Below are 26,726 nucleotides of genomic sequence, written 5' to 3' on the forward strand. Positions count from 1 at the left end.
TTGTTGGATTTTGCGTAGAATACTGTTTGAGAATCCAAGCCCTCACCTGAAATTCGGAGATCTTTCAAATACACAGAGACCTAAATCCACTTTGTGGCAGTAAGCTCCATCTGTCTTTACACTTTTGGGCGTCTAGATTTTTTATGTAGTGTGTATCTGGTGTACAACTAGCTGTTGTAGTTGGGGATGGTGTAGTGCACAGAGGGTTTTGAAATGTGTCGATCCCTTTGGTCAGAAGGATCAGACATGATCTCCATTTGTATAAACAAGCCCATTTTTATCCCTTATATTAATAAATGCTGGGTTCATTAGTTGTCTACCCTTTTTTCTTCTAGTTTTTGGTGCTTGGGTCTATATAAACCAAAACAAAAATAAATAATAGACTACCGAATAAACATTTAGGAATTGATCACTTTATGTTCAGCTAGTGATAAAATAAGTAGAGAAGTGCCTCCTTTGTAAGGTGGCTGCTTTTCAGTGTTTTTATGATCTCCACGTATGTATTCAGGCCCCTAGGGTCTGAAGCAGGTTAGTTAACGCTTCTCTGTACCCTCTGCTCCAGGGTCCTTTGCAATCAGAATATTTCGCAACTCATCTGGTTTCCTAGATTGGAGGAAGACAGAATCCGAGCTTGTTTACAATTTATTCTAGCGTAAAGAAATATCCTGTTAATTTATTTGTTGGCCGTACTGTCGGAGAAAAATGTCTTAATAGTGACTCAGTGAGGAGGGTTTTTTTAGTAATGAAAGTGGGTTTTCTCACTCTCCTGTAGTGAACTTCAGATGTCTCCCTTGGGAATAGGTTTTAACCATCAGTAAAATGGTTTGACTTAACCACACCGGGGTTTGGGGGTTCTTTTTTTTTTCTTGCCCCTTCTGTCCCCAGGCAGAGACTCCTATTGCATACCGACTGGGCTCCAATGCAGTATTTATTTGATCAGAAACAAAAGAGTTTGCTTCTTGCACCGGTTCAGAGAGAGGTCCCCCAGGATTGTCTTTTGTTCGGTAATTGGAGCATAAGCTGAGCCTGGTTAATTTCAAAGCTACCCCCAACACACGTTCCCTTCCCCCCTCCTCCCTTCCTTGTGTGGTTTCTGAGCTGCTAGTGGTACCTTGTATTGGGTCTGGAACAACAACAACAAAAGCTTGAATTGTTGAATGTTAGCTACAACTGCTGTGATACCTGCTATGGCACCTAATAGCACTGTTGGTGCAGTTAATTTTAAGTTAGGGGAAGAAACAAAACTAGAATGCTCTTCCGCTTTACAGTGCTTGTTAACGCATGCACCTCCAAATTATGCACTTGGTGCTATCACAGTGAATAAAACAAAGGAAATCACGAGTTGATTTTTATGTTAGTAGCAGAAGTTCTTTCATCGTTATGCACTGTTCAGACCCCAGTGTGTTCCTATGTTCATTCTTTTTCGGTCATGTTTTTTATAAAGGCAGAAATGTCTGCAACATCTCAACTCGGAGCATTTAATTGGCTAAAGTTCTGATGTAAGAAATATAAGTTAATTATATTAATTGTTTTTCTTTTAAAGCAACAAAGTCTAACTTGGTTCTGCTTCTTTAAATACCAAAATGATGACTGTAGATGAATAAGAAGCCCAGGTAGCCAAATTCTAGATGCTAAGTAGCCAAGTTAATATTTGTATAAAAATATATTACAAAATTGGCAAGTACCATGTGTCATTCTGGTTCTGCAGTATAGGTGTTGGTTTTGCAATCAACAGATTGCAATTGTAGGGTTTGTGGTTTTTGGTTTTGAAGATGGAAGGGTATTTCTCTCGATTTTTTTTTTCCTGCAATCTGCACCATGATAATGATGGTCCACTACCTGACTAGCCTGACTTTAATCATCTGATGCATGGTTCTTCGTGCAGTTTGATCTTTGCTTTTTCACAGGCTTTCTTGAAATTGCACAGTTCTTTGCTGCATTGAGTTTCTTTTGGTGACAATGAAAAGCATATGTTAGTATTTTAATGTAGTCTTTGATTTTCAGGTTATACATTAAAACACAGAAGAAAAAAAAATCCTGTCTGAGGAGCTCTTTTAAAAACCATTACGGTAGAATGGGAATATTCATTACTTACACATCATATATTTTTCCCTAAATGTTGTACGAAGAAGTGACAGTTGAGCCGAGCATATGTTAATAAAAGGTCTGCATTTTCCTGTGTCACTGACAGTTTCATTGGCTGTATATTCCTGAAACGCAAAATAGCCTCAGTTCTGTTCAAAGCTATAATTAATCTGAATAGTTATTTAAACAGTATTGAAATCTTTTAACTACTGAGAGGCCAAACATTTAAGATGGTGAATGTACTGTTCTGTTTGAAGGATGGTGCAGTTGATGAGGGCACGGCGATCTGAGATGCTTGTGTATGTTGGATCTACACATCCTGTAGGCTAAAATGGCAGAATCTGTCTGCTGCTGTATAAAATCTTTTAACTACCATTTATTTTAGCATCATGGCATGTGCAAATTCCTGCTGCTCAGTTAAGGGACCAGCTTCACAACTGGTGTTACAATCTGTGGCCACAGCATTGCATCACAATGCAGCAAATGCATTTTCCACATTAACCAAACATGACAGCTGAAGCGATTATTAACCATGCAAGATGTCGGAAGTCATCAAAAATTCACATCAGAGTAATTGCAGTGGCTTGGGTCGAAAAAGAAAAAGTATCATAGCATTCCTTGCCTACATGTTGTCTCTCCCCCTCTTAAATCTTAACTTGGTACAGTCCGTTAACAATAAAATACCCTTCTGTAACCTATAAACTGTTACTCCCATCAGTTTGTGCTTTCAAACTGATAGCTGACTTCTCTGAATTTGTGTGGAGCAGCACGAAAAATGACGCTGTGCCCCTGGGGCTGCAGGACACCCTTTTTAAGGGGACCCTGCAGTCTCATTGTCTAATTGGACTCTTTAATGCTTCAGTCATATCACATTTGCAGGGTGTTCTCTTTTCCTTTTTCTTCTTTCTCTCCTCTCTCCATCTCTCTCCTCTCTCCCTTCCTCTTCCTCCCACCCCCCCCCCCCACACCCCCTGAATTCTGGCTGTCTGGAGTGGGAAAAACTTGAGCACTGGTTCCAACAGAGCTCATCCCACATAGAAGGTATGGAAGAGCTGCAGTGACCAACAGCATCGACTGGTCTGTAACTCCTAAAATTTGAGAGCTGCAGGTAGGATTACCTATGTTTTGTAAAGAAATTAAGATAAATGCACCCTAGTAAATAGAGTGACAGCATGTTGTTGCAGTACCTTTGAAAGACGAGATCTTGGCTTGTTTAAAATTTCAAGGTAAATTCAGAAGATTTAACTCATTTGATAGAAAAAGTACTTGATTCTCCTGAGAATTGTTCAGATTTGTGCCTTGTCATTCTAATATTTTTCTTTAAAAAATCCATTGGGTGGGGCAGAGAGGTATTTGCTTAAAGATTTAAATAGTTGGTTATTTTGGATTTTTCAGACTTCATCTTTAAGTAATAAGTAGTATGGACTTTGTAAGGTTTTTTTAAAAAGATGCATGTGAAGTGTAGAATTCTTATATGAGATAAAATATTAAAATAGAATTTCCTTTTGATAAAACCAGATCCTTTGGGATTGTAGGTGACTGTGTGTGTGTGTGTGTGTGTGTGTGTGTGTGTGTGTGTGTGTATTATGCCTTAATCATTTATATTTTGTTATAGGGAGGAAGTAATATTGGAAGTATTTGGGATTATCTCACAGGAAATGCTTTAGCATAAAGCTTTAAATAAGAATTAAATAATAACATCAAAGATATGGGTTTTTAAGTATTATCAGGTAGGCGATTTAAATTAAGGTAGTTACTTTTTCTTTCTTAAATTCATCCTCAAAAGAGTATGAGTCCTTTAAGTATATTTCACATTTTTGGTGTAGAGAATGTGATTTCAGTACATGAGATGAAAACTTCCTAAGTCATGTAAGCATTATCTGGAGGGTAATAAAATTATAGATGTTGCCTATAACACTTTTAATACCTTGATTAATATCAGAGTTGAAAATGCTTTTAATCAGCATTAAAAAGCAGCTTGCTTGTTGCCTTCCCTTACAAACAACAGAAAAAGACAGTGTTGTATAGCTTTTTATCCCAAGGAATGTATTTGTATCATGGGACCTGTAGGGTCTAGACTTCTTTCTGCAGCAGGGACTTGGAAATTGCTCACCTAGTTGAGAGATTAAGCTCTCTTCAGAGGTGGGGGACTTTCTGTACTCTTAACAATAGGAAGATTTGAGGAGCTGTCAAGTGGGGAATGGAGGAGAGCTGCTCAGGGAAGGGAGAGGAAGTGGGAATTTTGCTCATCTCAGCATTGGAGATCTGGATTTGCCCACGACTAAGATTCCTTTAAAACTCTGACCCAGTGCAGCATTGCAAAGAATTGATTTGTGAGATGAGACAATGAGCTGTGGTTTGCATTTTGTAAAGATGGAGGAAACCTCTAACACTGACCCTGTATGGGAGATGACTCAATTATCCGTGCCTTGGTACAATTGCAAATTATTTTCCTTTGTCTGAAGTGGGTGGATGCCAGCGCCTTCATCAGAGCTCCTTAATTTAATGTATGGAAAATGTCTCAGCCACCATTTTTAACAATTAGCTGTATCATGGTTGAGGTGAGCTGCATTCTGAAGGCAGCTGCAGGGCCATTTCATTTACATTCGGCTCTGTGGCACAAGAGCTTTGTGACTGTAAAACTCAGAAAATGAATTTGCATACCGCATAGAAGAGTTCTCTAAGAGGGTGGAGAATATTCTCAGAAAGAAAATGGAATCCTTTTGTCTACAGTAAGTATTTCTCATATACTCATATAGCGGGGAGAGGTTGAAAATTTGTCTTTGGTTGAAAGGGCAAAATAGACTTTTAAATGAATGCTGCAAATATTAAAGGTGTAACAGAGGTTCTTGGGTGTATTTTTTTTTATGTGTGTGTCAGAAACCAAGTGTAAGATATATATACATGTGTGTATATATATATATATATATGTTTGGAATATAGGTTCTATGAATGATTTTAACACATGTTTTCAATTCATTATTTGGTAATTTAAGTTCATGAGAGGTATGAATCTATCACTAGTCAAAAGGTGAAAATGACACTTGGGATAAAAAAAAATCCAAATATGCTATATTTAAGAGTTCAGGCATCTTTTCACGGTCTTTTACAAAGAGTTTGTTTTTCAATCCTGAAGAAAATTGCTGGATTTTAATTTAGTTTTTGTTCTGTTTTGTTTTTAGAAGAAAACCCTTCCATGTTAATGATCTGTAGTAGCTGATTGAAATATATAAGAAAAAGTGTTTTAACAAAACAAGATTTTGTCCTAAAAGATCAATAGATTGAGACTTTCACTCTCTTTAATGGGGATGATTCTTAGTGTCTTCTGTTTAATTAATAGTTGTGACTTCAAAGCTACTTGTGGAAAACTCTTGTTTGTGATTGTAAGCTTAGAGATCTTGATTCTTAAAATTAATTGGATTTGACTGGCTTATTCCTTTGTTCCTTTATGCTGTTCCTAAGAGAAGTAAGTGGATTTTAACTTCGACTTCTGTGTTTATTTTTTTAAAGGCACTTAACCCTGAAGAATGTATAGTAAGTGTATTTTACAGTAAACTGTACCATGAAGAATTTGCTCAAAATGCTTTAGTAGCTGTTTCAGGAGTTGAATCTTCACAGAACTGAGTATCCGAGAATCCTTTTAACTTGATACCAAATTTATAAAGCCAGCTGTTCCTGCAAGTCCTACTGCTCTAGCTGTTATTCATCCTACTCACTGAATGCTGGTTTTCTCTAATTGATAGATGTTTTTGAAACTAAGGGAGAGGAGGATTTTCACATCAGTCTTTTCATTGAAATAGGAAGGCTCACTTTCCTGAGCCCTGTTCAGAATCCTACAAAGATTCCATAAATCTTACATAAATCTCAGGGTTGCAGCATAAGAGCCTAGATCTCCGTATAATTTTTGTAACCCTGGGAAGGACATTTAATATATTAATTGTTTAGATGTGTGGTAGAATGCAAAGGGATTCCTTCCCCTTGATTTTTACAAGGCTTGCACTTAGAAATAAAAGAGTTCTGGGGCAGCAAACTAGAACTCCCATTTTAACTGCAGCTTTGCTTGCATGAAATGGTTGGTTGGATGGCTTGACGGGTGTCACAAAGCCTTCCTTCCATTGAAATTTTTAAAGTGAAACTTGGTTGAAGATTCTGATCTTATTTTCTTTCTCTGGCTTTATGTAAATCACATACAAGGTACTCTGGGGAGATAGCAGAGACCCAGTTGCTTTCCGGTTCTTTGCCTCTACCATGGTCTACTCAAGTTTGGCTCCTAGGAAGAGGCTCTCCTTTCTCATACTTATAGGGGGTTCCCAAGTCTCTTCAATCTAGAAGCTCTTCGGTTTTCTCATGCAGTTTTAGCCTAGCTGCTAATAAAGAGTCAGGGGCTCGCTCTTTTTGCTACAAAAAAAAAATATTCATATCAAACCTTTGAATGCTCTGGCAGTGCCATAATGTAGATAAGCAAGCATGTCGGCCAGCCCGCTAGAAACGTTCCGTGGCACTAAGATGGCAGTGAGGAAGGAGTAAAATGGCGTCACCACGAACACTGTGATAAGAGGTGGAGCGCATGAGTTATTTTTCTTTAATCAAGTTTGAGGACACCTCTAGTAGCACTGCTTTGCCAATTTACAGTTATTTTTTTATTCTGTTAGAAGATGGAAATTTTGAGATTTTCCTGAAGTAAAAGACTTAATTAGCATTTATATCTAAATAGCTTCCAATTGTTCCTTTTAAGAAATTGGTGACAGATATGGATAAAATACATTTTTAAATAGTTATTTTATATTAGTGCTTTTGAAACTCCTTGCTTTGTGTTTTCTTCTTTCTTTAAAAAAAACATAGAAACATAACTTCTTCCAGTAGAGGATGGATTTTAGAAAACAGGGCAGTATGAGTCTCCTTTATGACAAGATGAAGCCAGCATTCCTATGAAAAGGTGTTATTTGTTTTTGAGTCTGTTTTCATTCTGGCTCTGTGTGGGCTTTGGTTATTTTATATATAAAATATATGTTGCCACCTTCAAAACCCAAGTTCATTTCTTTGTGGTTCAAGGTATGGATTATTTTGGAAGTGAACTGTAGTCATGGTAGTAGGACAATGCTAATTTCTTACCTGTTCCCATGTCTCATGGAGTTGGAATTTCGAGAGCCGGCCTCAGAGTTTATGAAGTATTATCAGCTCATCTTGCAGTTAGATAAAGTACGGTTTACAGTAGTTAAATAACTTTCTCAAGGTCATCCATCTGGAAAGCAGTTGGTTTGCCCTAACTTCAGGCCACCTGACTCCTTATCTTTGTTGTGCTGTGTATGCTACTGTCTACATCTGATTGCCTGTCTTTCTCTTTGTGGGCTCACTGGTGACTGGTGGCCCTAATGGATTGAGCTTTCGGCAAAACCTATATTTACTTCAGCCGCTTAACTCGTGGGGATGTTCCTACTCGTCTTGCCAGAAATGACTTAATTGAGCTGTGCCTGGAGTCTTCCCGGGCCTGTGTTGATAGGCATTTATAAATTTATCATTTATAAACGAACATTGAAAAATAAGACATTCTGCAAGTTGAGCTTTTAGGTCCATTATGTTGTCTCAGCTCAGAGGAGGAAGTGCTCGTCTCCTGGGATAGTCATGAGCGTCACGTCCGTCTGCCCCGAGCTTCGATGGAGCGGGGCATTCTGACGTCCCCTCCCAGCAGATCATTCCTCCAGCTGTAAGGTATGAGGGATCCCATAGTGCAGGCTTGTCCCTTTTCCTAGTAAGGATGGGCTGGGCGAAAGGTCAGTTTCAGGCTGTTTGTATTCGTAAAGTGGTCTTGCTCTCTCTCCTGTTGTTAGTATTTGCCACTCCAGCTAAGCAGTGTTTTCTGTTTCCTGTACCCATGGTGATTAATGGTGAATGGTGTATCCTGTGGTATTCCCTCAACACTGACAGGGTGAAGTCAAAACGTTTCCAAGCTTGAGGTTTTAGAGAGTGCAATCCCAACGACTGTTAGCAGGGCAGAAGCGTACCGTGGCAAATTCCATGCAAGACAACGGAAGTTAGAAAAGTCTCTGGCTCGTTTTAGTGGACTCCAGACAAATGTTTGAAAAAGAATTTCTGAATAAGAAGAGACTGCAGCAAAACCAAAGCTCCCTTTTCTGTGACGGCCATGATGATCCGTCCTGTAGGCATAGGCAGTGCTGCATAGTGGGAGGGGCTGTGATTTCCGACTGCAGTGTGAGTGACTGACACCGTGTGCCAGTAGGGAGTTAATATGACACGTGGTTCTCAAACATGGCCTTCCCCAGCGGCGCGCCTTTTGCTTGCTAAGTAGAACTGGATCTTGAGCGCTGTGGAAACGGCCTGGCATGGCCTGGCCAAACCCACTGGGTTCCCACCTCACTGGCTTTGGAGACACACCCTCCGCTGTCCACTCTCACAACCCCCCAAATCTTGCTTTTGTTTCCTGTTTCCAAAGGGAAAAGACACTAGATAGCAAAGCAGGGGATCTGTGGCTTGTTTTTTTAATACAATATGAGGTTGTTTTAGTGAGTTCTTTTAGAGTGGGTTTGGGGGATGGTGGGGGCAGCGGTGGCCACGATAAAGGCCACTATTGGAGCATTCCCATTTTATACCGCAGTGCGTTTTGAGTACCCAAGGTTCTTTGTGGACCGATCCATCTCCAAGATGGAAATCAGTTTCTCAAAGACATATTAAAACATTTTTATCATCCCTTAATGCGTATCCTCCTTTTCTTACCTTCCTGTCACTTCAGGTGGCTATGGGATTAATATTTTTTCAATCTGTTCATACCCTTGAGTGAGGAGAGGGTTCTGGTGCTGGTTTTTAAAGCCAGATATACTTGGTCACACTGTTACATACCATTTGCAAAACTACATTGAAGTTTTCTTTTCAGAATCCCCCCTGTTCTTATGTCCCCAAAGGTTAGCCCTAGCAAGTGCACTAGTTTTTTTTGGTGATGGTAGGGAGGGGGGTGCGCAGGGAGATAAAATGTTCAGAGTTGCTGACCTTGCTTTCTCCCATGGGGCCACCTCAACGGTCTGAGAACAGTTGGCCGGCTGCCCTCCCTCCATCTCTGTCTTGGCTTCTAGTGTTCCTGTTCTTCCCTGCCCCACTTCTAGTAGTGGAGAGAGAAGAGGATGGCCAGCAGAGGCCCAGCCACTGCAGCGTGGCACATCCTGCCGCATCATGGCCTCTTTCACTAGGACAGAGGCTCTGGCTTGTTTTTCATGAAGTGGTAAGGTTGTCAGCACTGAGCAAGCCACATCATCTCCCCAGACCTCTTGTGACCAGCAGGGGAAACTCATTTATGCAACCCTGAAAGGTTACTGCAGGGCTTTGCTGGATTTGAGAGGCGGGGAGGGGTGTTCTGCCGAAAACATTTTTTCTTCCCCAGTGCCTAAATTGCCCTCGTTTACGATCCTACTTATTTATATTATGCCCTTACTACTTGATCCCCCTCTGCACGTGGCCCCCAGTGACTGAGCTGAACAGATTGCTTTCCTTTCCTGGATGGCCAGAGGTAGGTAACGTAACAGGACTGCCCTGGGCTCCCTGCAAGGGCACAGCTGGGTTTGCAGCAGTAGCACAAGCGATTTAAATGGCCCTCACAGGGGGGACAGCCCTTATTTAACCTCAGCCTTACTTTGCAAGGACAGTAACTCAAAGTGCTGATAAGCAGCCCTTGCTTCATGACTTGGTGTAGAAATAGGAAGAGGCATCTAGTAGTTATGTGCCTACATTGTGTTGACAAGGGAGGTGTGTTGTGCCCTCCTGCACGCCTCACTACCGCACACAGGAATGGCATGTCCCTGTTCTCAAAAACCTTCCCTTCTGGGTCATGGTGAGTCCCGCCTCTTACATTGTCTTTCTTTACTCAGTACTGAAAATCTTGGAAGTTGGGCTTTTGTTGTATGGTAATTACTTTCCCTTCTCTTTCTCTTCTTCATTCTTCTGTGGGTTGGAGAAGATAATAGGAAGGGGTCCACAAAAGGCAGTAGGTGGACTCGTGTGAATGGCTCTCTCAAAGGCCTGTGGCTTTTCCAGACGGCACAGACAGGTGAGATGGAATTTCATCACGCCTGGATTGGCATGCCCTTGAAGAGACCAGGCATGCCAGCCCCCTTGAGTCAGTGCTGCCCGGAAGGCCCTAGGCAGATCCAGAAGGAGGCACTACTCAGAGCTGTGTGTTCTTAGGTTTAGAATCTCCTTGGACACATTGAGTTAGATTTAACCTGTGAGAATTTGTAGACCATTCTTTAAACCAATTTGAATTATGGGAGCGACTGATTTGTTTTGCCTTAATGGGCCCAAATCTGTCACCTAATTGCGTGGTCCTTTGTTTAGCCCCGTAGTAGAAACCAGGTACAAAATGGGACCCTGAAGCCTGACAGTGACAGATGGCCTGGTGCCCATGTGGCGCCATGTTACAGCGACAGGGTTTGCCACCTGTGGCTCCAGAGCTGCCTGCAGGCCTATGGATCTGCTGAGCTGGCAAATGGTGGGACTCACAGCCACTCTTGCAGGGTCTGCTGCCACCTGCTGAATGAGAGTGGCTAGACTTTTGCATAAAAGCACAGTGAAAGATCCTACAACAGCATTAAAAACATGGTACAGTTGGTGATGTCGGCTGCCAGCTTAGCACTGCTTTTTGCAGGGGGATTTTTTTTTTTTTAACACTTATTTTTGAGCAAGACAGAGCGTGAGTGGGGAAGGGGCAGACACAGAATCCGAAGTAGGCTCCGGGCTCCGAGCTGTCAGCACAGAGCCCGACGCGGGGCTTGAACTCACAGACTGCGAGATCATGACCTGAACCAAAGTCGGACACCCAACCAACTGAGCCACCCAGGTGCCCTGCAGGGGAATTTTTTAAAGACCTCTATCTATGCATCTGCTTTTTAAAATATGATGCGGTCTGTGAAGAACAGTTTAAAGTATTAAACTTTTGTAGAAAACAAGCTATGGGATTGACTCTAAATACCCGAGTTGCAGGATAAAGCCTGGATTTGCTATTCATATTGTATTCCTTGCAAAAGAAGATTTCACTGTCTCTTAGGTGTTTTAGGCTGACATTTTATGTATTCTTAGTCTATTGCGTTAAATATTTCTCTGATGAAATAACCAAACATGCTATAAGACCATATGAAATCCCCCCAAATTTTAAAAATGTTTAAATTTAAAAATTTCTCTGTTCATCTTTTAGGCTTTATCAGTAATGAACATCTCTTTGCACCTGCAAATTCCTCGAGGCGTTCTCCGTGGGCACCACAAGGGAACTAATGAAAAGCGTGTCCACGCCATCTGATAGGCCCAGCGGCTCTGAGCACTGGCAGGGTTTCCGTTGTGCCCATCTGAAAACAGCATCTTGCTTTGTCCTTCCTCACTTTCTCCTCAAGTAGCAGTTTTACTTTTGTAAAAAATTCACCCAAGAGAAGGTTTCAGAAGAGGTCATTTGTTCAGAAATTGGGAAGATGGGAAATTTAGGACAGGTTAAGGGAGTAGGTATTTTACTCAGAATGAGCAGAAGCAGGATAATGGGTATAACTCACACTCCTGTCTTTTTAGAAATCAGACACTTCTCCGTTTCACTATCTAAAGGTAATGGCTACTTGCCGTGCTTATTGGAATTCTGGTTTCCATCTTGGAACAGACCCTCTTGAGGATTCCGTCTCTTAAGCTTATTTTTTGATCTGCTTAGTTTTCTCTTCCTTGTTTCATTACCTTCTTAGCTGTTGCTTATATCTTGGCAATGTGTTTTTAATCCACAATGACCATTGTCAACTGTCACTGCTTGCTTGTGTTATTATTTTGATTTGGAATATTGGTTACAGATCTATTAATTTGTACATTATATGTATTAAATGAGAGAAGATACAAGGCTTTTACAGCACTCACTATGTGTTTTTGTCAGGTACCTTCTCGTAGGCAGTCTGGCCTGCTGTGGGGGCTTCCCTTTGAATTTTTGACAGAGTAGATTGCCGTCGACAGTTGATCTTTTGAAGGGGAAGAGACACGGAATGGTCTTTTGTGTTTTGAAGGGGAAGGACCATGTAAAATACGGCTTTTGCCATATCATTGTATCTTTTTTGTTTAATTTTTTAACGGCCAGAGATCTGTGTTCAGAGTCTTCATTTCAAACTGTTTACGTAACGGTCCGGCAGAGCACTTCTTCCTCATAGACGGGAAGCACTTTTCGCCATCTTACTTTCCTAGCTAAAATGGACACCAGAATTCTTCTCCCAGAGACCCTTATTTCTCACAGTTCTCACTTTTGGGAAGCAAATAAGCTAAGAGAATTTGGCCATTTGACAAAAACATCCCTGTGCCCACTCCCGTCTTCTGCAGTAGGAGTTAGCTGCCACTTGTATTCTGAGACCCAGTCTGCCTGGTGACTAAAAATAAGGCCGTTTCATGCCTGTCTTTCCCAACGTGCGCCATTTCAAAGCTCGTTTGGCTGTCAGGTACCTGAGACGTAACCACACGTTTTTTAGGAGAGTTGGCTTAGCTTGCAGTTATGTTCTGGGTGGTTCTTGGTTAGTACAGGTGTCCTTTGCTTTTCAAAAGTTTGTGTTTTGCCACTTTGCTTTTATAAAAGACCTACATTAGTACCTGTGTGCTAACCAAAAGAAATTCAAAGAGGACTTTTGTTTTTATGAAAAAGGTGAAAAGCAAAAATAGCCTTCAGCATCTGTTTTGTAGCAAGCAGTTAGAGAGGCAGCGTGCACCAGGCAGTGGCGGCGAAAGCAGCATCACCAGACTCCTTCCCTGGGAGCCACACCGGCATCGCGGCCTCGGCCTCAGCCGCCAGAGCTCTTTGAACTGTGTCTGTGAGCATCTGTGCTTTCTCTTGATTTATTTTGTGCATCCATTAACAAGATGTGCCTCAAGGTATCAGAAAAGCCTAAGAGAGTTTATTTTTGGGGTCTGGGAAAACTCGGAATTTTTTGCACAGGTGTTAATGGTAATTGCTTCTTCGCTTTATTTCTTTTTAACTTACGAAAGGGTTCAAAGGTATGTTCTACTTTCAATAGCAGGAGAAACCTTTATACGTTACAGGGCAGCCCACTTCCTCTGTTAAAGATGGAACACGTGGCTGGAGATCTTGGACAGCTGTACAGTGTGTATTGTTCCACAGCAATAAACAGTAATGATATTTTGAGACGCCATAGAGTTGACATCTAGAGCAATGATTTCCAGCTTTTTGTCTGTGATCCTTAGAAGCATTATATTTTACACCATGACCCACTTCATGCATATAAATGCTTGCAACCATATAATTGAAAGAAAACTTCCACAAAACAGTGTTTACGTATACCACATATCTCTGTTGCATTTTATTTCATTAAAAAAAATGCTAATCGATTTCATGACCCATTTACCAGTTCTGACCCACAGTTTGAAAAACACCATTCTCAAGGAATGCCACAAACTTGATACTTATTTATTGTCTCATTCTTCCCCTCACTGTGTGACATAAGGGGAAGAAATGAATAAATATTGAGTCATAAAATATGTTTATTCTACCTTGATTTGCTGTGATAGAGACAGTATGGTAGGATGGAAAAAGGTAGAAAAGGGGTCAGAAAATTTGGTTTCTAAGTCCAGGCTTTGCTACTAATGAACTAGGTGATCTAAATAATATGGAACCACAACATTGTAGGGTTGATAGAAGCTCTAGAAACCATCTCGTTTGGCCCTTTGAACGTTTAAACCTATATTAATTAAGGACATGCATTAAAGTATGATCCAGTTAGGCAGCCCTGAGAAATAGCTTAGTATTGGGTTAAAAGCAAGGACTAGACCCAGGTATGTGTAACGCACACCTAGCATGGCGTCATCCCCATAGCCATGAAAGGGTTCGCCCTTACTTGTACTGGTATAACAGAATTCTCTAAGCCTTCAACTCATCATTTGTAAAGGGGAACTAATAGGGGACAAAGAAGACAAACTAAAGATACTTTGCTTCCCTCTTGGACTCCCACCTGTTTAGAAAGAAAAGGAAGTTTTTCTTTATTTTCTTGATTTAGAAGAAAATAAAATATAGAATAAATAGAAGTACTATTCCCTAAGTATCTCGGTAACTTTTAGTCTCTTGAGAACTGTGTTTAAATTTTGCCTCTTCCTTATCCTTGTTGGGGTCCCGTGGTCCAGTTAGTTAAATGCTCAGATTCTGTTTCTTACCTGTAAAATGGGGAAGGGGTAGATGGGGGCGGGGGGAGTGATCATGCCTGTTTTTTCATATTGTTAAAAGATTAGCCATAATGTCTTTGAATTGCTTAGAGCAGCGTCTCGCCCTTAGTTGCTTGCTGAATGGGAGCTATTATATGTTACAGAAAGCTTGAAACCAAAACGCATTCAAGGAGCCAGTTAGAAGAGGGTCAGTTTCCAGGACTCTGGCAGTGAGGAGCAGTATACAGATGGGGAAGTCAGGAGTAGTTATCTTACTTAGCAGGCCAGTAGATGTTTGTGGAGTGTTCTTTTACTGAGTGGGCCAGCAATAGACCGGTTAGATGGGAGACTCTGAGCAATTAAAAAGTGCTTGTTGGCAAGAAGAGGGGACGTTAGGGATGTGGTGCTCTGAGGGTCACAGCTAAATGACTGGCATCTTAGTGGGAGGTGACCAGGGTCTTCTTTGTAACAGGGAGCCCCACCCGATGAGAAAAGGCACCTTCAGTTCACCCTTCACGCCCTCAGTCCTACAGAAAGCCCATTCTCTGATGAGCTCTAAAGGCATGTCTCTGGGATGCTAGGTGTTAGAGGTGCCTCACAGAAGGAATTGGAAGGAAAGGAAACATGTGGAAAAGGGAAGTCAGGGGAGAGATCTGTGCGAAACTTGGGCTGAGGCAGGTATTTTTCTGCCCGACTAGTTCTTTAATTTGTTATTTTCCCTTGAGGTGTGTGTTCTTTAAAGGAAAGTAACTGCCACTAGATGGCACACGGATCCCGGCACTATTCCCACTGCATAAATTATTATTCTTTTAAAGATTCTTTTCAAAAGATAGGTCACCAGTGTGTTGTTTTTGAAAATAAAATATGATATGTAGCCTTTTTTTAGTGTTTCATTTTAGAGAGGAATAAAGGATTAAAAATTGAAATTCAAAATCTATGTATCTTGGGGGTCTAGTTTGCGCTATAGAAGAAAGCTCAGTTGTTGAGGTATGTAATGGCTCATGGTCTTTGTTCATAGGAAGATGATGTCTAAAATGTGATGCTCATGCACAAGTGGTTGATTTACTTATTAGTGAGACTTTTGGAATGTAGGTTTATAATGAATATTTTCAAGAGGAGTATAATCTGCCCCTAAAGCAACATCTGTTTTTCTTTCTTTCATTACTACTTGACATTTCATCTCTTAGAAAATTTGAAATTGTGTTTCTTACAGAAAATTATGTTGCTTTTAAACAAACGTATCTGATTATTGCTTTGCATCTGTGTTTTAAGAGTGTGTGTGTGTGTGTGTGTGTGTGTGTGTGTGTGTACACGTACCTGGGTTAAATGTAGACGTGGCTACATTAAAGGAATTGGATGGATGGGCTGGTCACTGGAAAGAGCAGAGGAAGTCCAGAGGGAGCACGGGGTACTGGGCACAGCCCCTCCCACCCCAACTAAAAAGAAAAAAAACTGACACCAGGCCTGGTTAGGCAGTGGTTGTCACCCCCCTACCCCAGAGGTGGCTTGTGTAGACAGTCCACCTCCCAGAGCAGCAGCCGGGAAGAGGTGCAGCAAAGCACAGTCTATGCCTACTCTTTGTTTGCGAGCAGCATTCAGTGACAATTCCATAGCTTTGTTTATAAACTGTGATACTAAAACCTTTAGCTTTAGCTAGTAAAGACTGCTTGTGAAAGGGAAATTACAGTAAAGGTTTGTTAAGTTGACTCATTTGCTGGGAAGGGTATAAGGATCTATTAAAATCCTCCCCATCATCTTGTGTCTGGTTTCCCATCATCTCACATCTGGCCAGAGGCAGGGATGTGATGATAAGCTGCCTCCTTCTGATTGCACCACACAGGGTCCTAACTTCATGTGCTCTGGTTTAGTGAGGCCACTGCATTAGCAAACAAGTGACGATGCCTTTCCCCACCCCACCCCACCCCACCCCACCCCACCCCACCCCACCACCAAATAGCAGTGTAGGTATTTGGAGCAGCCTTCATGTTGTGCCCTCAGCTGCCACAGGGACAACCCAGAGCAGCATATGAGGGGAGCATTTCCTGGGCTCCTGGCCATTACCCTTGTTCATTCCAATGTATTGCCAGGTTGGGGTGTGACAGGTGTGGGAGAATCATGGGCGACTACATAAGAGATCAGGGAAACCTAGAACATTAGTAATATTTTATTTAAATTTATATGCCCAACTATAGTACCTCTCCCCCCCTCCCCCACCCGCACTGTTCCCCCCCCCCCCATAAGAATCAGCAGCTTCATATCTGAGACTGCTTGAATAACATATATTAAAATGTTATAGTTGTTAAAATATAATAGGCGACCAAAAATTAACCATGGGGAGCTTGGGTGGCTCAGCAGGTTAAGCGTCTGACTCTTGATTTTGGCACATGATTTCATGGTTCGTGAGTTCGAGCTCCGCATTGGGCTCCATGCTGACAGTGCAGGGCCTGCTTGGGATTCTCTCTCCTTCTCTCTCTGCCCCTCCCAAGCTTGTGTCCACTTTCTCTCTCTCAAAATAAATAAATAAACTTAAATTAACCATACAGTAAATTTTTTAAAACTCAAATAATGGTTTTTTTAAATGTAGCATATCTTGAAATCTTTAGCTTAATGCTACTCTGTATTATGTTCCCTCAGAGAGTTCATATTTTTGGGCTTTCTCTCTTTGATGTCACCAACAAATCTAAATCTAATTGATTCCAATAGTAGAGCTACATGTATTAAACCTTGAGTCAAGCACTTGATTGCATTATCTCATTTAATATTCATTTTACATATGAGTAAACTAATAGAGAGTTTGGGTGACTTTGCACAATTCATGCCATCAGTAAACGGAGGCACCATGATTTGAAACTAGGTCGGCATTGTGTTACTGTGTGGTTGTGTTTTGTAGGCATTTAGCCCCGTGCATATTTAACCAGACTTGTGGACTGTCTTCTGTTCCTCCCACCCATATTAAACAAGCAGCTGATATCATCGGACCTGAGATAGGGAGTACACATGGAAAACCCCAGAAGAAATGTGTAGATTTTGGGGGGAGGGTATCCCAGCCATTGACAAATAAGTGGAAAACACCTGGATGAATGAATGGTGATGCTTCTACTGCGATAGGAAGAAACTGGAGAATGAATTGAAAGCAGTAGAGAAATCTAGACCAAGAAGCACTGTGAGTGGCCACATAGGTAAAGCTACATCTGTAATGTGGGCCGGTCGGAAATACTGAAGAGCAGTCTTGACTGTTCATTCACATTTGATATGTTTACAGGACGTGGGACTCCTGCTACTGTTCCATGGGGACTTTACTTTCTAACGGCCATCATGTGCTTCCCAGAATGAAAGGAACTAGGAAACATCTGGAAAAACCATCTGTTCTGATGGTTTTGAGTTAAGAAATTTCTGTCAGGGTGAAGGTGGACAGGATAGTACATATCCTTATAGTTATTTTTTCCCCCTACAGTATACTTTTTTGATTACTTGAAGGTTAATTTTAACCTCAGTTGTGTCATTTTCCCCCCTTTCCTAGGGTTTCCTGAAGAATGAGAAGGACAATGCCCTGCTGTCCGCCATTGAAGAGTCTCGGAAGAGGGTAAGAAACGGCCCTAGCTGAACTGTGAGGGCATAGTGTATACCCGCAGTACAGGTTCTGGAAGCTGGAGCCTGTGTCCTAGACCCAGCTCTCCTACTTAGTTAATTCACCAGAGGGAGTTCTAGGGAGTTGGAGGAAGATACGATGCTTGTATCTGTGTGTGTATTTAGTAACTGAAATGCATCTGAAACATAGACTCGCCAGTTAATTATTAAATTAATCCTGAAGTGGAAGGGTCAGACAATTCATTATTGCAGTATAAGTGGTATTTTGATTTCTACTGAGTCAGCAGTTCAGAAAAGCAGGTATGACCATCAATAATTTTCCTTTGTTTCTTTTCCTTTTTTTTATCATACAGTTTGACTTTCTGTGTTACCTTTTATATTAACAATTTCCCCAAGCTCTTAAAAAAAAAAAAAGGCTTGGAGCTTGGTGCTCCAAAGGATGATAACTAAGTCGGTGAGAGTGGCAATACTTTGCATCAGGCATTCCCTCAAGATACTCCAAGATTGTTTACTAACATGTGTTATCTCCATTTTTTTCTGACAAGAATTAAAAGAACAAAACCTCTCCAAAACATCCCATTATGGAGTGAGAGATTTTTTAGGCCACTGGAGTCCTTTACGGAGGGAGGAGGAAGGTTAACAGTCATGTGAACTTGGTTCTAAAAATGCAGCTCTTCCCCGGAAGGAGGCTGGAAGGGTTCATGCCAGTCTGCCAACGGTGGCTGTCTTGGCAAAAGTGAATAGGGGTGAAGGGAAAACCTCCGTTTTGCTGTTTACTTTATAACTCTTATATCGAGTAAAATATGTTTATGTATTATTTATGTCGTTTAAAAAAATAATAAAGAAAACATACGCTTCTCAGTGTGCTTCATTAAAATGTTCTTTGCAGGTGGAAATGTCTCAGGAGGGCTGACGTGAGTGAGATAGGGCAGCAGGGGAGCTTGCCAGCTCTAATTTATAAGAAGATGTTCCGAAGGCATTTCTTTAAATGACCGAAAATTTTAATTATCAGAGTAAAAAATCTCTAAAATTTTATTAAGTATATTCTTGGCAATAGTATTTATCCCTGGAAATAGAGGAATTCACTTGATTCAGATTTGAAAAAAAAAATTTTTTTAATGCTTTTTCTTGTTCACACTTCAGTGAGTTACTCACCAACATTGATTCTCCTGCTGTAGAGAACCAATGAAATTAAATTAGGATTGTCAAATGCCACTGAGCCTTATTAATCCATTTACCCTGCGGAATGTGTTTCTGGAATTGGCAGCCTCTGAACGTTGTGCCATACTGAGACTAAATGTGCAGCCAGCCAAAACATTTAAGTGACATACCACAGTGCAAAATGTGTGCATATGTATTTGCGAGGGAGATGTTCCGGTGTTGGGGGCCGGCATGGGGGGAGACCTTTCACCTCTCTGGACACCAAGAGGCTAACCACTGAGCAAGAATTATTTTCAAACAAAAGGTGAGCAGCTTCCTGGCATTTTGGTGGTAATTTCATGTTTGAATAACTTGCCAATGTCCTGCTGAAATGCCAAGAAAACAAGCTACAAATCCACAAATGTGTCCTATCTTTTTCCATTTGGTGCATCCCAGCAAAAACAGAACAACATTATCAGAACATATGTAGAGTTTCTAAAAGCCAGCAACAGCTCAATAATAAACGGGTGTGAAGTCAAAGCATATTGCCCTCTTCCCTTTATGAAATTGGGGTTCGAGTGCTCCCCACCTGTTTTTAATTCAGTTGCCCAGTTCTCTTCCTGCCTTCCTTTCTTAACTGTGTTCAAAGAGATTTACACACGTAATGTGAAAGATTCCAATTTAATTTATAATTTCTCCACTGCTCTGTCATTTTCTGTGGTTTGTCTTTCCTTCCTTTTAATTTTTACACATCCGCACAGCCTTTGAGGTTATTCCTTTTCTCTTCCCTTGGATTTCTTTCCTTCTTGTCCCTACTGTTCCCTACCTTTCACTTTGTCTCAGACCCTCACTGTCCTTCTCTTAGTTGTCAGTTAGTAGCTCTGTCGATCCTCTCTCACTAGCTCTTCTGGTTGACACTCTTCTTTGTACCTAATCCAGTGGTTCAGATGTGGGTCTAAAGGGAATAGGCTGGAATAGGGCAGATGGGTGGCTGATCATTCCTGATTAGCCCACAAATTCAATGTTCATTAGCTCTAATGTAATTAAGATAAGCTGGAGGTTGCATGGTCAGAGGAAGAGAATTTTAATGTTGGGCCATTTATTTTTATTGGAAGCTCCTTATCACACTAATGATGAATGGAACCACAGTGCTGTTCATTCAAGTTGTGGTGCTGTTTCTGAATGAGTAGCCTGGCATACTGCTCAGATGTATCTGAGGATTTGAGCCCAGAAAACTGCCAGTTTTCAAAGGACTTTCCTGTGTTCTTGAAACAGGAGTTCTTGGCACGTAGGTGGGCAGCCTGATGAATAGGTATTGCTTAATTCCCACTCTTAATTCCCATTAAGGGTCACTCTGACCCTTCAATGGTGCTGGGAGTGTGTCCCCACCGTCCTTATCAACAGGGTCTCTGGGTAGTATATTGTCTGTTTTCTTCAGCTGCTTTTACTATTCTGCCTTTCTTTATCAGCCAGAGGGCTTATCCTTAAGAAAAACTCTTGCATCAGTCTGGTGTCCTGGGTCAATACCACAGCTTAGTACCTCACCTGTTGCAAGCTCAGAAAGCTGTACGGTCTGTCAGCCTTCCCCCACCTCCTTATTTCTGCCTGCCCTGGTCCTCGTGCCACATCACCCTTCATTTTCCATTGCTGGGAGAAGCTCACCGCTGAGGGAGTTGTTGGTTTGACCACTAAGTGGGAAGAGTTGAGAAGAAATTGCAGTTCACTTGTGCATGATATCTGGTTATCTTCTAGGGAAATCACCCCTTCTCTTACCCTGCCACCTCCTTTCTGTTCCAGCGTACTTCTCTCTCTTCAAAATGTGGAGCTCTCATATTTCAGTTCACTAATGTAACGAGAGAAAGTGATTTTTTCCTTGGATATTTTTTCACTCCAGGCTAACTGACTGGAATGGTTCATTCTGCCTGACTGCAGCAAGAAGCAAGCCAGGTGGAAGACTGTAAAGTTTATGATTATAATTTCTCCTGTGTCTTTAGAATACATATTAGAGAAGAGTTTCATTGATAAATGGACCAAAATCAGACTTGCAGGATATGCCAGCCTTCTTCCTAATCATTTGTGTGTGTGTGTGTGTGGTATCTACCTCTTTCACATTTTAATAAATATCGGTCCATACTCAAACATCCCATTGGTAGGAAGAGTGTATGTGATTTTTCTAGCAGTTTCCCAGAGCTCATGTATATGGGTATTATCAGTATAAATTATGTGTTGCCAAAAATAAAATAGGCATCGCTAATACTCATTCCCTTGGTGCTGCCTAATTAGATGCCAATCTGATAGCAAATGAAATGGCTTTTTGAAAAGTGGGCTTAAGCTGATGGGAGACGTGGTCTGCCAATTAAAGAATAATAGACTAAGAACTTAGGTCACGATTTAGTGTGTCTAGAAGTTGCTTTCACTGATCTCTTCAGAAGGTTTTGTTTTGTCTTCTTCCTTTCCTCCCTCCCTTCTTTTTTGTCCCTCCCTTCCTTCTTTCTTTTCTTTTCTTTTCTTTTCTTTCTTTCTTTCTTTCTTTCTTTCTTTCTTTCTTTCTCCTTTTCTTTCTGAGCACCTTTATTTTGGCAACAACCTGCTGTATCACTACTAGACAGGAGTGAGGTTTGCCAGACATTTCAGTAGTGACTTTGAGCACAGTGGTAGGAAACCTGATTGTAGAAGGTTCTGTTTTTGTTTTACTGATTTGCCTCCTTCTATGAAAATATTACTGTCTCTAAAAAAAATAAAGACACTGGGAGAATCTTTTGTTTTTGTCTTTTCTTAGATGCTTATTAAAAACCATGGATTTATATAATCCAATTAAAAATACTTCAGTTTAAACTGTGACAATTGTAATATGTAGCCTTATTTCAAAGGTTTAAAATATATATTTATCTTAATGAGTGAATGAAAAGATGTTCAACATTGCTAGTCATTAGGGAAATGTAAATCAAAACCATGAGATAACAACTCACACCCATTAGGATGGCTACGGTCAAAAAAAAAAAAAAAAAAAAAGTCCAGAAAATAGTAAGCGTTGGCAAAGAGGCAAGGGTGTAGAGAAACTGGAGCCTTTGTGCATTGTTGGTGGGAATATAAAATGAGGCATCCTCTATGGAAACATGGAGGTCCATCAAAAAAGTAAACACAGAATTACCATGTGATCCAGCAATTCCACCTCTGGGTATATACCCCAAAGAACTGAGAGCAGGAGCTTGAAGAGAGATCTGTACATCCATGTTTATAGCAACATTACTCACAATAACCAAAAGGTGGAAGCAGCTCAAGTGTGCACGGACAGCTGGAAGAACAAAATATGGCATGCACATACAATGGAATATTACTCAGCCTTAAAAAGGAAGGAAATTCTGCATACGCTGTATAGCACGGATGACCCTCGAGGAAATTATACTGAAGGGAATAAGCCAATCACAGAAAGGCAAACATTGTATGATTCCACTTATATGAGGTACCGAGAAGTAGTTGAAGTCCTAGAGATGGAAAGTGGTGGTTCCCAGGGGCTGGGGGAAAGAGAAAATGGAGCGTTAGTGTTGAATTGGGGACAAGATTTCAGTTTTGCAAGATGAAAGGAGTTGTGGAGTTTTACGGTGGTAGTGACTACATGACAGTCTGAACGTACTAATATCCTGAACTGTACACTCAAAAATGGTTAAGAGGTAAATTTGTGCGTGTATTTTACCACGATTTAAACAATCTCTTTAATGTGTTAGACGCTAAGGATAATTTTTTTAAAGTAGATTGCTTTTGCTCTACTTATGGAAAGAAGAGAATCTGAGGGACTTTTGAGTTTCTGTTGAACTTTAAAGGAAACTGTGTTGTTTTCCTGTTGGGGTCATCTCCCTCTGTTCCTCTCTGACAGACCTTTGGCATGGCCGAGGAGTACCATCGAGAGTCCATGCTGGTTGAGTGGGAGCAAGTGAAACAGCGAATCCTCCACACACTGCTGGCATCAGGAGAAGATGCGCTGGACTTTACTCAAGAAAGCGAGGTAGGTTGAGTCCAAAGGATAAGCCACTGCCGGGGCGCCTGGGTGGCTCAGTCGGTTGAGCGTCCCACTTCGGCTCAGGTCATGATCTTGCAGTTCGTGGGTTCGAGCCGCACGTTGGGCTCTGTGCTGACAGCTCGGAGCCTGGAGCCTGCTTGGGATTCTGTGTCTCCCTCTCTCTCTTCCCCTTCCGTTCTCATTCTCTCTCTCTTTCTCTCTCCTCTCAAAACATGAATAAACGTTAAAAAAATTAAAAAAAAAAAAGATAAACCACCACTAATAAAAATGTGATGTCAAGGAGTGCTTATCTGCTAGACTACTGGCAGTCTTGGCGCAGGTGATCACTATCTTCCCCCTAGAGACACTGTCTTCACTTGGCCTCCAGGATGCCCACATTTGATGGTATTTCCTTCAGCATGTCTGGCTGTTTCTGCTCAGTGTCCTTTGCTGAATTTTTCTGACCCCTTGACCTGTAGATGTTTGGAGTGTCTGGGACTCAATCCCTGACCTGCTCTTTCTCCCTCAGTCACTGCCCTGTTGATCTCATCTGGGCATGTAGCTTTAAATACCATTTCTTTTTTTTTTTTATTAATTTTTTTTTTCAACGTTTATTTATTTTTTGGGGACAGAGAGAGACAGAGCATGAACGGGGGAGGGGCAGAGAGAGAGGGAGACACAGAATCGGAAATAGGCTCCAGGCTCTGAGCCATCAGCCCAGAGCCTGACACAGGGCTCGAACTCCCGGACCGCGAGATCGTGACCTGGCTGAAGTCGGACGCTTAACCGACTGCGCCACCCAGGCGCCTCCCTAAATACCATTTCTATGCCGAAGACTCAGATTTACCTTGCAGCCGCAAACCCCGGACTCATTTATCTGGTGGCCTCTTGGTTCTGCTAGCATGTTTCATGGCCATCTCAAGCTAAACGCGTCCGTACCTGAGTCATGATAGCAACTGCCCGCCACCTCCCTTTCCATGCCAGCCTTCTCTCCCCACAGAGTTTATCCTCCCTACATAAATGGCAATTCCATTTTTTCACTTGCTCAGATCAAAAACTTCAGATTCAGTTGTGTAATAATGTGAGCAACTGACCCATAATGGCCATTCCTTACTATTGTTATAAAAAAAAGTAGTTTCAGATGACTTAGAGGTGCAGATTCAAAAGTATAATGTGAAAATTACCATGTAAGACATTTCAAGTAATATTACCAATGCTTCCTGGTAAATCTTTTTCCTACAATTTGTTTCATGGCTAGCTAGCATTCATTTCTCACAAGAGATAGGACACCTGAGGGTCAGAGAGACATGTAATATACTGGTTAGACTCAGGAGTATTGGCTCTACACCATCATTCTGTTGAAGTCTAAGTTTAAGGTGAGTGGCTTGGCAGTTTATCATGCCTACGGGGTAATAACTGTATACATCCCATATCTGCACATCTGTTCCTGACTTAAAAACCAGTTTTTTCCATTAAGTTAGCCCCCAAATAAATGCTAAAGACCTTTGTGTTAGGAAATTACTTATTAAGGACCCTGTTCCACATTTCTTACACTCAAAGACTTCAAAGACTAAGATCAGAGTCTTCGGGAAAGAATTAATGTATAAAACCCTTGGTCAGCCTAATGTTTCATTCTCTATTTCTTGTGAGTCTGAATAGATAAGTAGAACAGCTCATGGTTTTATAAACTTCATTTTTTAAAATGGTGTTAATAGGTTGTGGTCTGTATTGGGATTTGGAAGTAATTATAAGCTGCTAATGAGATGTTCTTTTTTGATTGCTCTTTTCTTAAAAATAGGTTAGTCTATTTAGTAGAATTCTCTTCCTTGACCTCCAGTCCCCTTGGAAGAAAGTTATTGATAGTTTTGCTGTTCTCTATTGTGACACCTAGCAGAATGGATAGCTTTGCTGTAAAAGCTGGCAAGGGATGCAGATGGTTCTCTCTTCAGATTACCTAGGGAATGCCATTTTCTGGAACCTTCTAGGTTTTATTTGTTGCTGTTCTTTTGAACTTCTTTCCTGAAGTATAATATATATACAGAAAAGTGTGCACATTGTAAGTATGCAGTTTGGTGAATTATCACAAATGGCACAGACCCAGATGAAGAAACAGATGACTACCAGCACCCCAACAACCCTCCTTGTGTGCCTTTCCAGTCACTGCCTCTCACCACCACCAACGGAACCATTGTCCTGACTTCTAACATCATAGTTTAATTTTGCTTGTTTTTTTGAACTTTATATAAATGAAGTCATACAGCATATGCTCTTGTTCCTGGCTTCTTTTGCTTGACATTCTATATATTGTTGCATGTAGTTGTGGGCCATTCATTCTCATGGCTGAGTAGTATAACTACAATCTATTTATCTGTTCTTGGGTTGATGGACATTTGGATAGTTTCTGGTTCTTTGCCTTTATGAATAGTGCTATTGTGAACAATCTTGTAGGTTTCTATTGGTGAACGTATGTTTGCATCTCTGTTGGGTACAGCTAAGAGGGGAATTGCTGGGTCAGAGGATACTCAGCTTTGGTAGGTCCTGCCAGACGGTTTTCCATAATGGTTGTATTGATGTACCCTCCCACCAGCAGTATGTGAGAATTCCATTTGTTCCATACCCTTGCCACACTTATTTTTGGGGGGGGGGGCTGTTTTTAAAATTTAACCATTTCTACAGGCTTCTCCCTTGTAATTTTCTTCAAGATGATAGGTGATGTACGTCTCCATTTGGGCAGACATTTTCCTCTACCCTATTTATAGAGTCTTCATGGTATGAAGGCCAGAGATAGGCTTTGGAATTCCCGGGCCTGAGTGTCCTTATTATAAATGGCCTCTCAGGAAGACGTGTCCTAAGGAATGTAGAGCATGTGCACAGTATAGTGCCTCGCCCGGAATGGCAGAGAATGTGCACACGGCACATCCCAGCAGTCTTTATAGTGGGTGTTCGTGTTTGGTAAGCTACACATTAAGTTTATTTTAATCATTTCAATATGGATTTGTCCCTTTTTAGGGATTTCCCTTAGGTTTATAAAGTATCTCCAGGAATGCGGGGTGCCTGGGTGGCTCAGTTGGTTAAGCGTCTGACTCTTGATTTCAGCTCAGGTCGTGATCTCATGGTTTGTGAGATCGAGCCTGGCGTGGGGTTCTGTGCTGGCAGCACAGAGCCTGCTTGGGATTCTCTCTCTTCCTTTCTCTCTCTCTTGTCTGTCAAAATAAATAAACACTAAAAAAAAAAAAAAAAAAAAAGAGAGAACACATGTGCTTTGAAGCAAGGAAGAGGCTTTTGGAATCCCTGTGCTATACTTGCATGTGGTCAGTGGGAGGAAGAACACCCCCAGTGCTACACTGCTTGCGTGACAGCACATGGGGTTTGAGCAGTGTTGGGAATCCTTGGTGTATCTTAGCCAACTTTTAAAACAGTATTTAAAAGTCAACTTTTATCTAACTTCTGTACAGTCTAGTGCCTGTGTTGGTTTTAGACATAGTCAGTAGATGGGTCTGTAATGTATTGTCTGGGAAACGACTGAGCCTAGCAAGCAACAGGCTCCATTGAGAAGCTAAGTTGTAGCTTAACTGCAGATAGTGAAGGTAACGTTTCACACCGTGATGTGCGAACACTGTGTGTTGAATATAATGTCTCGTTTTGATAACGGACTTAATTTGTTCACTTCCCAGTCACAGAACTCTTCTACATTTTAACATCTCTGAAATCAGGGTGTGTCTTAAATCCAGTGTCATAATTTAGTTGACAACAT

General features: G+C 41.2%; 1 protein-coding gene across 2 annotated transcripts in view; it reads left to right on the top strand.

Annotated features, from left to right (window-relative positions):
* The window catches only part of NUP93 (nucleoporin 93), a 104,989-nt gene that overhangs the window by 50,258 nt on the left and 28,005 nt on the right, over positions 1-26,726 (top strand). The window contains exons 1-3 of one of the 2 annotated variants that reach the window (XM_045442814.1): positions 2,799-3,193; positions 17,768-17,830; positions 22,850-22,978. In XM_045442814.1, the coding sequence (XP_045298770.1) occupies positions 22,859-22,978 (120 nt within the window). In that variant the 5' untranslated portion in view covers positions 2,799-3,193; positions 17,768-17,830; positions 22,850-22,858. Of the gene's footprint in view, positions 1-2,798; positions 3,194-17,767; positions 17,831-22,849; positions 22,979-26,726 lie in introns of those variants that run through there. The other variant, XM_045442813.1, reaches the window with a different exon arrangement.

Source organism: Leopardus geoffroyi, chromosome E2, assembly GCF_018350155.1.
Source record: "Leopardus geoffroyi isolate Oge1 chromosome E2, O.geoffroyi_Oge1_pat1.0, whole genome shotgun sequence".
NCBI lineage: Eukaryota > Metazoa > Chordata > Mammalia > Carnivora > Felidae > Leopardus > Leopardus geoffroyi.